Raw genomic sequence first — 16376 nt, forward strand, 5'->3', positions numbered from 1 at the left:
CCATGAATGGTATCAAAACGTCCAGATGAAACAACTTCTTCCAGTGACTCAGGATAAATCTGGCCATGATCTGAGCATTTTCCAGCACGGTGGAGCACCATGTCACTAGGCAAGAGCGGTTATGAAGTGCCTCAGATATCATTTCAGTTAGATTTTGAATTTGTGGCCAGGCAACTCCCTGAATATCAATCCCATAGAGAACCTGTGGTCAATCCTCAAAAGGCAAATGGACAAGCAGATAAGGCAAGAATGAATTGCCATCAGTCAGGATTTGGTCCAGAACCTGATATCCAGCATGCCAGAATTTCTATCATTGCCAATACTTTAAGCCACAGTTGTATATGTAAATCATACTGGCTCACTCTAGTAGGAGATTTAAATGATGCAATTGTGCCATTTGTTCTGATATAGGGAAAATGAATCCTGTATGATCTCTCAGTATCAGACACTGTATCCTCCAGTAGGTGACACTCTTTCAGTGTGATTAATGTGATATTCAGTCAGTGGTGATGGGGGGAGGAGCCAGTAAGGCTGTTCATTACTGATTAAGAGCTGAATAAAGAGGAAGTAACTAAAGCAGACAGATGTATAGACAGAGTGATTCACACAGAGATCATTCAGCAGAAAGAAGACTGAACTCAAGTCACAATGAAGATCCTCCTCATCTTCTTCACTTTCTACCTGATCTCAGGTCAGAGCTTTTCTCTTTCATCACTGCAGTAATGATGCTGTTTTCTGTTCATCAGCTTTCTGATCACAGTATTGCAGCGTTCACCATTGGCTCAACGACAGAATCCAGTGGCGGTATAATCCAAGCTAACATAATTTTGTTACAAGAACATTCTCCAAATATTCAGTGTCGGTTCTAGGAACATAAAAAGTCCATAAAAAGTTTTCTTGATGTTAGAGGAAAGTTTTTAAAATGTATGATGTTCCTCAAACATCCTGTCAACTTAATTTTGATTTAAAAAAATCAACATTCTAAGAAGATCTGATTAACAACTCCACAAACAGCATCGCCAGCTTCAGTTATTACTACCCAGGGGAGCGTTTCCTAAAACCATAGTTGCTAACTAAGTTAAGAACTTTGTTGGTTGCAATACAATTTCCCATTGCCAACCAAATAAGTTGCTAACAGGTTAGCTTTTGGGAAACGCACCCCAGATTGACGTCTACAGAAGTTCTTATTGAGAATTAACAGAGGTTTAGATGTTTCATTTGACATTACCATCATGGAGATCATTAAAGTGTGTGAAAATTTAGTTTATTGCTGTTTTGTCATATAACATTTAAATTCCAAAAGTAAAAGTAATCAAAACTACTTTATGGCTACTTTAAAGCAGGAATTTGCCTATTTTTAAAACAGACACATTGAACTGGTTTACCAACGCAGAAATGTTTTCTGAAAACACCTGCAATTCTGCTTTAACTTCATACTCAAAGGTTACTTTAGGCTTGAGAGATGCATATGTGAACACGGAGAGAGAGACACAGCAGCATGTGAGTGTTTTTGATACAAAGCTCCAGAGAGAAACGTTTTTATTTTTTTTATTTTTTTTACCTACAGAATCCCAGACTCTTTTGCCACTTTCCCTTAAATATTCATAACAGAGAAAATAAATCTTAAAATGTAAGTTTTAAAACAGAAGAACACTTTTCGGTTCATCAGAATCCCATGACCCAAAGGTCACTCCTGGCCAATGATACCAAGCAAGAAAGTGAATTAAATTAAATTATATATATATATATATATATATATATATATATATATATATATATATATATATATATATATATATATATATATATATATATATATATATAATAAAACAACAGATTCACAAAATACATACAGTGTAGTTGATTGCACTGGATGCAGCACGACAAATTCCCTTCCGTAAAATGCTTTGATCTATTTATGACAAACTGACACAAAGTTCAAATTTGAATTGGCTGCTTTGTTGAGTCCAGTGTAGACACAGTGTTAGTGAACTTTCAGTGTCTTGAGCCTGCTGTAGGAGAAGAGGGAAAGGGGGTTCAGGAAGGGTGAGCAGCTTCCATTTCTGTGAAAGTTCCTGAGTCCGTTTTTGTATGAAAATCAAGCCAATCTTTGCCTGACAGGTGCAGTGAAAGGCATTGATGTGTCTGGATATTCTGGAGGAAGTGTTCTTGTTGATTCTGGGAAACTCTGGTTCAGTGACTCTGGTAAATATATGCATATGTTACCTGAGTTGGGAAAAATAACGTATAATACGAAGCATGAAAAATGGATTAACGAAGGACGATTCACATTGTTTAAAAACAATGAGGGAAACCTTATGATCTACATCAGAGATTTGAACAAACGTGATACAGGAAAATACCAGATTAGGGTTGAAGGCAAATGGTCCATCGATATGACTTTGAAAGTGGAAGAAGGTCAGCCATTTTAAGATCAAATTCTTAAGATCAAATTACAATAAAACAACTGATCATTTCAAAACTTTTAATGTTTGTGTATTACAGAAATATGTTGTAAAATGTCAAAGAGAGTGATGGTGAATATTGAAGAAAGTGCCACCTTCAGCTGTGAATATTCATACCGTCATATTACTAACTTCAAAATGATATTAAAAGAAGGAAGAGACTCCATTGACATGATTTACAGCAGATGGAATAAAACAGAAAGATTCAGTGTTTCTGATGACAAACATAAAAACCTCTTGATTGTGAGAATAACTGCTGTGACACCAGATGATGGAGGAGTTTATTTGTGTGGAGCTTGGATCGACAGACATTCGTACAGTTACTCCATTATTAATACTGTCCATCTACACATTATGAGTGAGTAACACAAAGTATCAATGTCTTCTAGAAAATACATGTAGCCACTGTTTGCTTCTTCAGTATTTCCTAGATGTCAAATTTGATTAATGAGATTAAATAAGATATTTTCTGATTGACAGCTAAAGTGGGCGTGTCTAGTGTGAGTGGCTTCTCTGGAGGTCGTCTGATGATCAAGTGTGAACATCCTCAATACAAAACCAAACCAAAATACATCTGTAAAGAATCAGACGGATGTTCAGAGAGGAAGAGTCCAGGAGTTCGGGGGTCATTCCACAAAATCGGTGCCTTTTCCACTTTTAAATATCCATGAAATAAAAACCTTAAAATGACAAGAATTTGTATTGTGCCATCTCAGGCCATATCATTTAATATTTTATGAGTACTTTTCTACCTCATGGTTTGGTATTTTTGTCAAACCTGTTAACAATACAAGCGTTAGTAGATACTGTAGTTTAATTGGAACTCATATGCCACTGAATGATATTATAGGCATTAGCTCAATAATATAATTTTACACAGAATTTTACACACACAATCTTTAAACACAGGGTCACACCTAATAAATGTCACCCCTGTTACCCACATGTCAAAACCTGTACTCTTACAAGTTAAAGGTCGACAGCAATAGGTTTGATGATTTCAAACAAGCACAAATTGTATACTTTGAAATAATTTTACTTATAGATATTGATTATATTAAATGTAAGAAATAATTGTATAAATTTACATTTTAAAAATGATAACAGGATTGACACTGCATGATGTCTCAGTCAAGCCCCATAAATTATCAAAAATATAACACTATAGTAAATAGAACACTAAGAGTAAAAAGAACTTGCTTGTGTTTAAGTTTGGAATTCAGGTTGAGAGATGATGCAACCTCCTAGAAATGATGTCACTTGAATATATTATTTTGTAAAAACAAGGGTTTTTTGATATGGGTAACAGGGACGACATGAAATCAGGTTAAACCAATACAATTATTAGTATGTTATAGAAAAACTGCATACTTATGCCAAAAACAGTGCTTAACAATAAAAATAATAATAATAATAAAAAAAAAAAATAAATAAAAAATCTTCCAAATGTGATTTTATATAATTTTGCCTTCATTTGGCAAATTAAAATGTCCTGTCGGAAAAGAAAAATCATAATGAGGGACAAGCCAAAAACTTTCTTTTACCAGCATAAATGCTAATTAAATTATTTAAATTCATATTTAATTGACCTTTTTTATTTAATATTAATGAAAACATATTGTTATGTTTTTAAATTGCACATTTATTTGTTGTTATATGAAATCTACATTTGATTATTTCTTAGGGACACCAAAGGCACAGATTTCAAGGGATGACCCTTGGGAGGAATGGATAGAGAATGGAGATGTTTCTTTATATGACGACACCAGAGCAGGAGTCTTGATGGTGTTTTTTAGAGAGCTGAAAGCTGCAGATGCAGGAACATACAGGTGTGGAGTGAAAGTATCTGACTATACTGAGAGATTCACTGAACTACAGCTGAGCCTCAGACACGGTGAGGGACAGAGAATACTTTATATTGTGTATATAAAGTAATTTTTCTCAGCTTTATGTTTACTTGAATCTGATTTGTAGATACAAAATATCCAATGGTTGTGAATAAAACTGCATTTATTGGCGAAGTTCACATCACCTGTCAGATCCCAGAGAAACATAAAGTTCATTTCTGTAAAGAGGATGATAATCACATCTGCCAGAACATCAGCTCATCTAAAGTGACAGAAATGAGTGGTTCATCAGAGAGAAATGAAGAGAGAGTTGTTACAGTGAGCATCAGTAATGTGAGTGTGAGAGATGCTGGAGTTTACTGGTGTGGAGCAGAAACCAGAGACACAGATCTGACTTTCATCTCCCTGAACACTCAGATTCAGCTCAACCTCATCAGTGAGTCCATTCAGATGATTCCACTGCAGTAAACACTGTCTGTTCACAATCATTTGTGTTAAATGTCTGTGTTTGATTGTTTTAGTGCCTCCAGTAGTGAGACGTGAAGGGGAATCTGCTGAGATCTTCTGTCCTTATGATTCAATCTATAAATCAAAGCCAAAGTCTCTCTGTAAGGGGAAGTGCTCCACTAGAGACAGAAATCCTCTCAGTGAGACTGTGAGAGAAGAGAAAGAGACCAAGACTGACAGATTGACTCTGAAAGATAACGTCACTGCAAGTGTCTTCACTGGGACCATCACTGCACTGACAGCAGAGGATGCTGGGAAATACTGGTGTGCAGTGACATTAGAAACAGAGCTCAATTATCTTCACACTCATCTGATGGTCATCATGAACGAGGGTGAGGAAGGTCTCTTCATCTGAAGATGTCAAACTCTGGCTGTGAATTGACCTTCTTGTGTCTGTAATCATTTCCAGAGCTGAACTTGACTAAGTATGAAGGAGACGACGTGTCAATCCAGTGCAAACATCAGGATGAAGATCAGAAAAGCTTCTGCAAAGCACATGAAGCCTCCATGTGTGTGAAGGATGGAGTTTCATTGGAGACGATCAGAGATGATCGATTCTCTTTCAGTGATGAAGCATCTGCTGGAGTCTTTACTGTGAACATCACTGATCTGAGAGAAGAGGATTCTGGGATATACTGGTGTGGAGATCACGTCACCACTAAAGTCAGACTCACTGTTAAAAAGGGTAAGATAGTTTATCATTCCTTCATTGTTAAATATTCAGAAATCAGCACAATAACAATCACTCACACGTTGTGGCAGCACGTGGAATGTGTTTATTCTGATGTATAAAACATGAATGCCATTTCAGCAACAGTTCATTGATATGATGAGATAAATAGACAGTGTACCAAGAAATAGTGGTAAGAAACAACAAGTTTGTATTACGTTTTCCTCACAGAACATGCACATGCAAGTGCACCTTGTGTTTATGAACAATTAACTCTGGAAGCACATCAGTTATTTTAATATTGTTTTGAAGAGTCAAACTCACAAACTCAATCAGAGTTTTTACTGAATCAATATCTGACACCTTTCTAACCTGCAAGATATCAGTGGCCGAACTTGTTCTCACTGGGTAATAATGCTGAACCTTCTGATACACCCCAAGCAGACGAATGAGTGTAGTCTACGATATGATGAAGTTTAATACAGGCCTGTTTACACAGGAGGAGTCTTCCCTGAGATTAGGCAAATTCATTGTTCACAAAAGACGACTAGTTATGTATGAATCATAACATACATATTTTGTTAACTCGAAGTGTGCTCTGATATAATTCTGTGCAGATATTATGTCTGTGATTGCTTTATATTGAATCAGGATAAAATAAATAAATGAATACATTTTTATCCATTTATTCTGACACTGCCCTGTGTCTCTTCTTTATTGTCGCTGGTTATCTTGTGAAACTCTAAATATTGCTGTGAATAGTTTCCTCTTTAGCGAGGCAGGTGAGAAAACAAGACAATGTCCAAACTCACAGGAAAGCATTAGCTGTTTATGACGGAAAGTTTTCATTTCACATTTAAACCACAGAGATGAGCTGAAGGATCAGAGTCAGTTTAATTCAGCTGTGAAGAACTAACAGTCTTTATTCAGGAAACCCACATGAGACTCACAGAGAGATGAAGTACAATATAGGTTATGAGTAAGTCTGCAGATGAATACTCTCTTGTTACTGCAGAACAATTCAGCTTCTTTAAAAAAATAATTAAATGGGAAGTATGATCATTAAACTCACAAGAGTTATATTATATTATATTATATTATATTATATTATATTATATTATATTATATTATATTATATTATATTATATTATATTATATTATATTATATTATATTATATTATATTAACACTGTGTCTGTGTGTTTAATTCTCAGATTTCTCCAGGATCATCATTATTATCATCATTATTAGTGTGTGTGTGATTCTGCTGCTGATCGCTGGATTCACTCTGACTGTCTGCAAATTAAGACACAAGAGACGAGGCGACGCTCACTCACAGTTACCCACAATCCCCTCTGATGGGCTCCTGTACACTGCTGTCAGTTTCCAGAAGCATGAAGAGTCTCTCAGTGAAGATACAGTCAGATTCAGTAAGAATGAGATTCACTCTGATTACACCGTAGTCATTTACCACATGAGACTCAACTAACTATAACAGATCATCACATTACCTTTTTTGATCAAGTTAGTTAAGTGAAGACAAAAAATAAACCCCTCAGTGACACTTCTACAATATACTGTAAAGTTTCCACTCCAAATACAGAGACATACAATGTATATTCAAATGAACACTGTAAAAAATGAATCATGGCTCTTGTAATTTCGTTAAAAAAAGGTGATGATTAAAAATAATGTGTGGATTTTGTTAAAGAAATTGTGATTCAGTGTTGTATAGAAAATAATGAGGACTAATAAAACCAAGAGATGTGTTTTCAAATTTTTTAAAGCATTTTGGATGCTTGAATTGGGAAACTGATTAAACTGAAATAATTAAGCAAAGAAGGCTGCCTTTTTATTTTAAGACACTTGGCTCAATTTTGCAGTTTTATTTTAGAGGTGATTGTTAGTTCCCAGCATGCGTTGCATATGGCTGGATATGGAGAGTAAACTTTAAAATGAAATGCTATATCAGCATTTCTCAAATACAAGACTTTCCTATGACTGTATACAGTCTTTTAAACATATAAAATAACAAAATACAAACAGACCTTACTCAAAGTCACAGATTTTCGATAATAAACTTAAATAAATTAGCACATTTCCCTAATTATATTAAATTCATTGTATCATAGATTAATTAATTTAGGAGATTTCACATGATTTATTCAGGTAGATTACATAAAAAAAAAAAAAAAAAAAAATAGCTTGAAAAACTACTCAAAAATATTATGTGTAATATAGTTATCTTATTTTTTTTAAAGCTCATTATATTTTTTACAGTGCAGCTTTTGACATTAGATTTAATAAAACTTATTTTATAAAAAGACTCAAGTTCAACCAACCTTTATGAGACAGATTAATCTGTTCAGAGCTTTTAAAATGTCTGTTTTCTTCTTCTCATCTCTGAGTTTCACTCTTTGTACATTTAAAACTCTTAGTATTTGTTCATAAATGTGTTTATGATTAATAGTGTCATTATTTTAGCACAGTGAAAACTTCTGCATTAACTTACTGGCAGATACTTTTGCTGATGTTGTTTTCAGTTCAATCTGGTTCTCTTTGTTTTATTTTACTTTTTTTTTTTTTTTTTTCTGATTGAATAACTCCTTATATCTTTACTGTAGAATCATTTTATGGAAAAATAAATAATTTTGGAAAACAATTTCTTGTTGATTGTCCAAAGCTTTTATTAAAAAACTTACATTAAGAATACAATTCTAACAATAAAAAGTGTTAGCATTTCTGCAAAGGAGAAAGTCTGAGTCTGAAATAGCAATCTGAGTTCATTTTTGTTACGAGGTTTCATATGAGTTGTTTTTTTGTGTTTGTGTGATAAACGCACAATTTTTTCCATCAAGCTCAAAAACCACAGAAAACTGGTGAAGGTTCAGGGTCTAAGTTTAGTTTGAGTGTGAAGATTAAGCAGACTTCTTCAGGAAACCCACAGAGACACACAAGAACTGAACACAGACAGAAGATGAACATCATTGTGAGCAATGACAATAAAGAAGAGCTGCTCATTCAGTGATTCAGCTTCAGCATTTACTGAAGATAATGCATTGAGAAAAAGAGTTAAAATGTTAATTATCAACAAATTATCTACATTTATCAAATTATCTTTTTAACTCATTATATATATATATATATATATATATATATATATATATATTTGCTAGGTAAAAGTTTGTAAAAGTCTCAGTGTTTGTCTTTGCAGGGCTCTTTATGAAGGTGGTAAGTGTGATAAACCTCATTAATGTGCTGCTCTTCAGCTTGTGGTTTTCTTTTTTTTGCCTTTAAACCAAAGACCCCCTGCATGTATGACAAAAACAGGAAATAGTTTTTCAGTACACACCCTTAACAAATTTTCCACTCCAAAATAAAAATATAAAAATAAATATGCTGTATGTATATGATGTGTGTAATACATGAAAAAAGTATATCTATCTATCTATCTATCTATCTATCTATCTATCTATCTATCTATCTATCTATCTATCTATCTATCATATTTATATATATATATATATATATATATATATATATATATATATATATATATATATATATATATATATATATATATATGCCTCAGTTCTTTCTCCAAATGTTTTTACTATAAACATCTGGAATATTTATTGGCTCAAAATTGTTTTTCTAACAAGTACAACTATTTGTAGTAATAATTAAGTAAGTGTGCATTATAAAATATCGAACCCCTCAGTGTCTTTTGCTCTCAGTCTCACTGGATTTTCTCATGTTGCTGTAAATTAACCTTGTACTCAAAAGACCCGACATAATACATCAGTGTTTTGAAACGGGTACGAAACTATCATATATATATATATATATATATATATATATATATATATATATATATATATATATATATATATATATATATATATATATATATATATATATATATATATATATATATATATATATATATATAATTTATTTATTTATTTATTTTTTATTTTTTTTGTCCAACTGTGATCCACTATGGCACACAACACTTTCCGTTTATTTAGATTATAAATATTCAAATATGGAAAGACGCACACACTCGAGAGCCAATGAGGTTTAAACACAGTTTGGACCCCTCCTTTTTGTCCTTATATGGCGCTGAGCGCAGCCAGTCTGTTTTTAATGTAAAAGATTGTTCTTGGGTAAATTGTCTTATGAATGAACAGTCATATTAGCAAGGACAAGATTTCAGTGAGTAATCAATTACATTTAGATCTTTTCCTCACACAAACGTATTGTATGTCTTCAAAAGACTTGCAATGAGGCCACGAAATTATGGACGATCTTTCTGGAGCTTATCAACGGTCGCACTGAGGCTCGTTAGTCTCACAATACCTTAATACACAAAAAACAACAACATTATAATAAAATGAATTAAGTCTTTACTAATTATACATTATATACATAATATGACATTGGGTTTTGTAGCACACAGTAAACGCACTACCAGCTGTCTTATTGAATCCTCTGGCTCCCTCTAGTGATTATTATGAAGTAATTTTACATTTCTAAAACTAGCCTAAACATTAAATGTCTTAATATCATTCAAATTAGTTTTATGGACTTGTATTGTATGGTAGTTGATACAGAACAAACATTTATTTTCTTTTGTTCTGGTTCGATTAATTATAAATGACACTGATTTACTTGCCTCCTGTTTGTTCAAAAACAAAGAATTAATCTGGAAGAATTAAACTTTGTCCCAATATTTGATAATTACAGAGATGCATTATTTTAATGCAGATGTTGTTATGCTCAAAGTCAAGGTGAAGGGAAGGAAGCAGAAAAACTTATGTTCGTCTGTCATCAGTGATGCTGAAGTTTGTCTGAGAGCTGCTCTCCATGGTGCTGAATCCACAAATATACCATATTACTACTAGTGTTATGCATAAAGCATATAACAAAAGATCCTTAATAAATAGACCTCGATGTTTCTTGCTGTTAATAAAAAGATATTTTTGTCTCTCCAGGAGTGCCTTGTTGTATACTGTATGGAGCACAGTGAACTAATATTGACAGTTGTCCTCTAGTGGGAGATAAAAAAAAATAAAATAAAAATGCTCAGGCCGATCTGAACTGCTCGAATGTCATTTGACCTGATATTCTCCAAGTTGGTGTAACTGCAGACCGGAGATCTCCAAAATAGGGCGTGAACTCTAAAATTGGGAAGAACCTCCAAAATGGGCCGGGGTCTCCTTTTGCAAAGACTTTCACCATTGGATGTGGCTTCAGCCAATTGTTACTGTTTCAGTTGTTACTTTAATTTTATAAATTCAACATTGAGTCTAGTTCATCTAAAATAAAATATGCTATGTAATAAACATTCTCCATGAGAGCAGAGGCCAAAGCTCGTTGCCTGTGGTGTTTGAACCCAAGTCTGAACCTCTTCTTCATGATGTAAACAGAATCACTCAGGAGCCGTCCCAGCGGAGGGGAAAGATTTTACTCTATTGCTTTATTCCAAGCAATGGGGCCGTCCCGGGTCATGCAATTTGCAGGCTAGGAGGGGGTAGTGATGCCGGGTGTAACTAAAAAGGTGCCATTGTGTGGTGAGTCTCATATCGCATAATCTTATTAACTGTTTATGTCCTGAACTGCAACTTTCTTTACCACAATATTCAGAGCCAATCCTGCCATTCAGTCAATTTCACTGGTTAAAGTAAGGTGTGGGGTAGCTTTAGGGCAGTGATCCTCAAATCTGGCTAGCGAGATCCACTTTCTTGCGAGCCAGATTTGAGGATCACTGGTTTAGGGGTTAGTTTATTTTGTTGCATAGTGTAGGAAACACTTTAACTGACACAACCAATAAAAACATCAGAATCAGCTGTGGGGCAGAGTTTGCACTGAAGTGGATTGGTGGAAAAATTGTGCATGCATGTCATGCACCTGTCTCTCAATGGGAGAAGGCCTATCTTGGGGCTGGAGTTTCCACCCCTATTTGGAGATCTCCAGGCTGCAGTAATACCATTCCCATACTGTAACATGAAGCCTGTATGATCTCTCAGTATCAGACAATGTATCTTCCACTAGGTGGCGCTCTTTCAGTGTGATTAATGTGATATTCAGTCAGTGGTGATGGAGGGAGGAGCCAGTAAAGCTGCTCATTACTGATGAAGAGCTGAATAAAGAGGAAGTAACTAAAGCAGACAGATGTAGAGACAGAGAGATTCACACAGAGATCATTCAGCAGAAAGAAGACTGAACTCAAGTCACAATGAAGATCCTCCTCATCTTCTTCACTTTCTACCTGATCTCAGGTCAGAGCTTTTCTCTTTCATCACTGCAGTAATGATGCTGTTTTCTGTTCATCAGCTTTCTGATCACAGTATTAATCTGATTGGCAGCTGCAGTGAGATGCTTCAGTGTCACTGGATATTCTGGAGGAAGCGTTCTTGTTGATTCTGGGAAACTTTGGTACAGCGACTCGGCTAAATACATGTATAAGTTACCCGAGTGGAGAACAATAATAAATGATAAGAAACATGATAAATGGATTAATGAAGGTAGATTTGCGCTGTTTCAAAACGATGAGGGAATCCTCATGATCTACATCAGAGATTTAAATCAACGAGATGCTGGAGATTATTGGATTAGGTATCATGGCCAGTGGTCCATTGATATGACTTTGAATGTGACAGACGGTCAGTTTTCAGATCAGCGTCTATGTGTAGCAAAGCCACTAATCATTTCAAAGGTTTTATATATAAATAAAATATATTCCTTTATGTATTTGACAGATTCATGTTGTAACATGTCAAAGAGTGTGACTGTGAATATTGGAGAAATTGCCAATTTCAGCTGTGAATATTCATACAATCATATACATGATCCTGAGATCATATTCGAAGAAGGAAAAGACTCCATTGAGACGATTTACAGCAGATGGAAGATGAAAGAAAGATTCAGTATTTCTGATGAGAAACATAAAAACTTCTTCAGTGTGAGAATCACTGGTGTGAGACCTGATGATGGAGGAGTTTATTTGTGTGGAGTTTGGATCGACAGACACTCGTACAGTTACTCCATTATTAATACTGTTCATCTACATATTATTGGTGAGTAATACAAGCTTTCAATCAGATCAGCTTTTCAATGCTTTGATTCATATTTTTGTGTAGTTTTCTCAGATCACAAATAAAACTTTGAATGTTGACAGATTCATGTTGTGGCGCATCAGAGACAGTGAGAGTAAATAGTGGAGAAACTGCTGCTTTCAGCTGTGAATACTCAAAGGATCAAAAGTCTCTTAGAAAGATCATATTCAAAACAAGAAATGACATCATTGATGAGATGATCTCCACTGATGACAAATGGTATCAGAAAGAAAGATTGAGCATCTATGATAACAGACAAAACCTCTTGAGTGTGAAAATCACTGCTGTGTCACCAGATGATGGAGGAGTTTATTTGTGTGGAGTTTGGATCAACAGACACTCGTACAGTTACTACATTATTAATACTGTTCATCTACATATTATTAGTGAGTAAAACTAAACTGAATCAAGATTTTTACAATCTGTGTTTGTGTCAGATTTGATTATAATGAGAAGTGATATTTGTGATAAACAGCTAAAGTGGGCCTGTCTAGTGTGAGCGTCTACTCTGGAGGTGGTTTGATGATCAATTGTGAACATCCTCAATACAAAACCAAACCAAAATACATCTGTAAAGAATCAGACGGATGTTCAGAGAGGAAGAGTCCAGGAGTTCAGGATGAATGGATGGAGAATGGAGATGTTTCTTTATATGACGACACCAGAGCAGGAGTCTTGATGGTGTTTTTTAGAGAGCTGAAAGCTGCAGATGCAGGAACATACAGGTGTGGAGTGAAAGAATCTGACTATACTGAGAGATTCACTGAGATACAGCTGAGCGTCAGACACGGTGAGTCACAGATGATACTTTATATTGTGTATGTGAATTATTTGTTCAGTTTCTATGTAAGGTTTTCTTGCTTTGTAGATGCAAAATATCCAAAGAGGGTGACAGAATCTGTGTATCTCGGTGGAGAAGTCATCATCACCTGTCAGATCCCAGAGGAACATAAAGTTAATGTCTGTAAAGAGGATGATAATCACATCTGCCAGAACATCAGCTCATCTAAATTGACAGAAATGAGTGGTTCATCAGAGAGAAATGAAGAGAGAGTTGTTACAGTGAGCATCAGTAATGTGAGTGTGAGAGATGCTGGAGTTTACTGGTGTGGAGCAGAAACCAGAGACACAGATCTGACTTTCATCTCCCTGAACACTCAGATTCAGCTCAACCTCATCAGTGAGTCCATTCAGATGATTTCACTGCAGTAAACACTGTTCACAATCATGTGCACAGCAAAATCTCCATTTTTAATTTAACACTCTGAGTGTAAAGTCTGTGGACTCATATAAACTCTGAAGCAGTGTTAAAAGTAAAACACTGAAGCAGAGTTGAAGTTAATGAGATAATTAAGAAGTTAATTGAGTTATGATTGACCATTATTGAAGACACCTAATGTTAACAAGCAGACTCACCAAACGAGAAAATCACAATTTGTGTGTCACCATTATAGTGGTCAATGTTTGCTTTAGTTGGGATCTTGAACCTTCAGACGTTTACTTTAGACTTTGTGTTGCTGTTGTAACACAATTATAACATACAGACCAGAACAAAGGTAATCATGTGTGCTATTGATTGTGGTTTGAACTAATTGTCATGTAGTGATCTGAATGTGTCAGTTCAGGTTTCATTAATGCATACATAAATTAAGTGGGAAAAACAAAGTTAGCAATCCATCATTTTTGGCACAATATGACATGTTTTTAAAAGTTAGTTCTACATAAAGAAAAAAATCTTTAGTTTAGAAACACAGACATCAGGAATCAGCGTGAGCATCACAACAACGGTGACCATCAAAAAAGCATGTAGCCAATAAAACTCATCCATGCTCCCATCATGCATTGCGGCCTGAATAAATTATGAGCTGAACTGTCTTTTTAACTTTTTATTCTAACTATATTTTATTTTGCTGTTTTTATGTGAATTTTTTGTATCTAGTTTTTTGATGTTCAGAGTAGATCTGTTTATCTGAATATGCTGTTTGTCACCGTTGTTGAGATTCATACACTGATTCTTGTTATCGGTGCGTGCCTAAAATAAAGACTCTTTAATTTAAAAAAAAAAAAAAACACTTGCAAGAGATGGCTACAAAATGAATAGAAAATGCAGACGCTTTCATTGTGGAATCAAAGCTGTGACAATCAATAATGGAAGTTTTAATTAGAGAAAACACTGTAAATTAGTTTAGTAACTCAGGTCAAACAACGATTACATTAAAACGTAATCATCACCAGCTAATGACTGTTGCTCTTGATTTCCAAAACAAATTTTAAAGCAAACACTGACCACTATAATGGTGACACACAAATTGTGATTTTCTCGTTTGGTGATTCTGCTTGTTAACATCAGGTGTCTTCAATAATGCTCAATCATGACTCTATTAATTTTGTAATTATCTCATTAACTTCAACTCTGCTTCAGTGTTTTACTTTTAACACTGCTTTAGTGTTTATATGAGTCCACAGACTCTACACTCAGAGTGTTAAATTAACACTGAAAATTTTGCTGTGTGTGTTAAATGTCTGTGTTTGATTGTTTTAGTGCCTCCAGTAGTGAGACGTGAAGGAGACTCTACAACTGGTCCCTTTATGACAGAGATCACAGGTCCGCAATTTTTTCTATAAAATGTACTTATACCCCATACATTTTAAAACAGGTGTTTATCTTGGAATAGAAAAAGAGTAAGAACATCATACCTTTTAATAATTGTGTAGATTTTATTTAATTAATCTCTGGATTGTGTGTTTTTTATTCTCAGATTTCTCCAGGATCATCATTATTATCATCATTATTAGTGTGTGTGTGATTCTGCTGCTGATCGCTGGATTCACTCTGACTGTCTGCAAGAGACGAGGCGACGCTCACTCACAGTTACCCACAATCCCCTCTGATGGGCTCCTGTACACTGCTGTCAGCTTCCAGAAGCATGAAGAGTCTCTCAGTGAAGCTACAGTCAGATTCAGTAAGAATGAGATTCACTCTGATTACACATCTGTCAGTCACCGCATGAGACTCAACTAACTCACTTTTAACAGTTTTTTTTTTTCTTTTTTTTTTTTTCTTTTAAATTGTTTACATTGACATTTCATTGATAAAAATAGCCTCATAATTTAATGTTGAAACATTTGTTTTTATTGATCGGAGTAGATGTGTTCAGTTCAGTGAATCATGAGAAAGTTAAAAGTTTCCGCTGCTGCTCATGTTGCTTCTTTCACGTGTTTAAAATAGTTTGTCATCTCAGTTTATCTGAGGGTGTGGTGAAAACAGGAAATAAAAGCCCTGAGTGACACTTCTAGAAGATACTATAAAGTTTCCGTTCAACATCTAGAGACAGCAGCTTTTGTTAAAGTTAAAGCTCTTAGTAGCAGAACTTACCAGACTTTCATGATGAGACACATGAAGTTTGAGAATCATCATTTGTACTCTGTTCAAAGCTGTTAAAATGGCTTGTTTTCATCTCTTTGCATATACTGACGATATTTGACCTGCTTTAGATTTGTAAATACAAAATAGTTACACAGAGATTATAGGGAAGACATTGACAGCATTATTAGCAATTCACAGGGAGTGAATCTAGTTTACATACTGCCAGATCCCAGATAAAAATCTAGAAATACAGTACAAGAATATAATTATCTGATTATTGTCATGAAAGACCGTGAGAAAGATGAATAGTTTGTGCAAAGCAAAAAGCCTGAAATATACAATTTCATGTTTTGTTTTTTTTCTTCTTCTTTTTCTTGTTTTAATATAATGTCCAGGACAG

General features: G+C 34.6%; 2 protein-coding genes across 2 annotated transcripts; both read left to right on the top strand.

The window, feature by feature from the left end:
- The first annotated feature begins 648 nt into the window (after window positions 1-648).
- LOC113086152 (polymeric immunoglobulin receptor-like) lies at window positions 649-6977 on the top strand. Its single transcript, XM_026255340.1, has 8 exons — window positions 649-691; window positions 2122-2205; window positions 2946-3107; window positions 4150-4359; window positions 4440-4748; window positions 4834-5151; window positions 5229-5504; window positions 6703-6977. Exons 1-8 carry the CDS (start codon window positions 649-651, stop codon window positions 6975-6977), a joined length of 1677 nt encoding a protein of 558 aa, XP_026111125.1.
- A 5282-nt stretch (window positions 6978-12259) lies between these two features.
- LOC113086153 (uncharacterized) lies at window positions 12260-15645 on the top strand. Its single transcript, XM_026255341.1, has 6 exons — window positions 12260-12570; window positions 12672-12995; window positions 13085-13399; window positions 13478-13789; window positions 15152-15214; window positions 15369-15645. Exons 1-6 carry the CDS (start codon window positions 12267-12269, stop codon window positions 15629-15631), a joined length of 1581 nt encoding a protein of 526 aa, XP_026111126.1. The 5' UTR covers window positions 12260-12266; the 3' UTR covers window positions 15632-15645.
- The last annotated feature ends 731 nt before the right edge of the window (window positions 15646-16376 follow it).

Source organism: Carassius auratus, unplaced genomic scaffold (genome assembly GCF_003368295.1).
Source record: "Carassius auratus strain Wakin unplaced genomic scaffold, ASM336829v1 scaf_tig00042780, whole genome shotgun sequence".
NCBI lineage: Eukaryota > Metazoa > Chordata > Actinopteri > Cypriniformes > Cyprinidae > Carassius > Carassius auratus.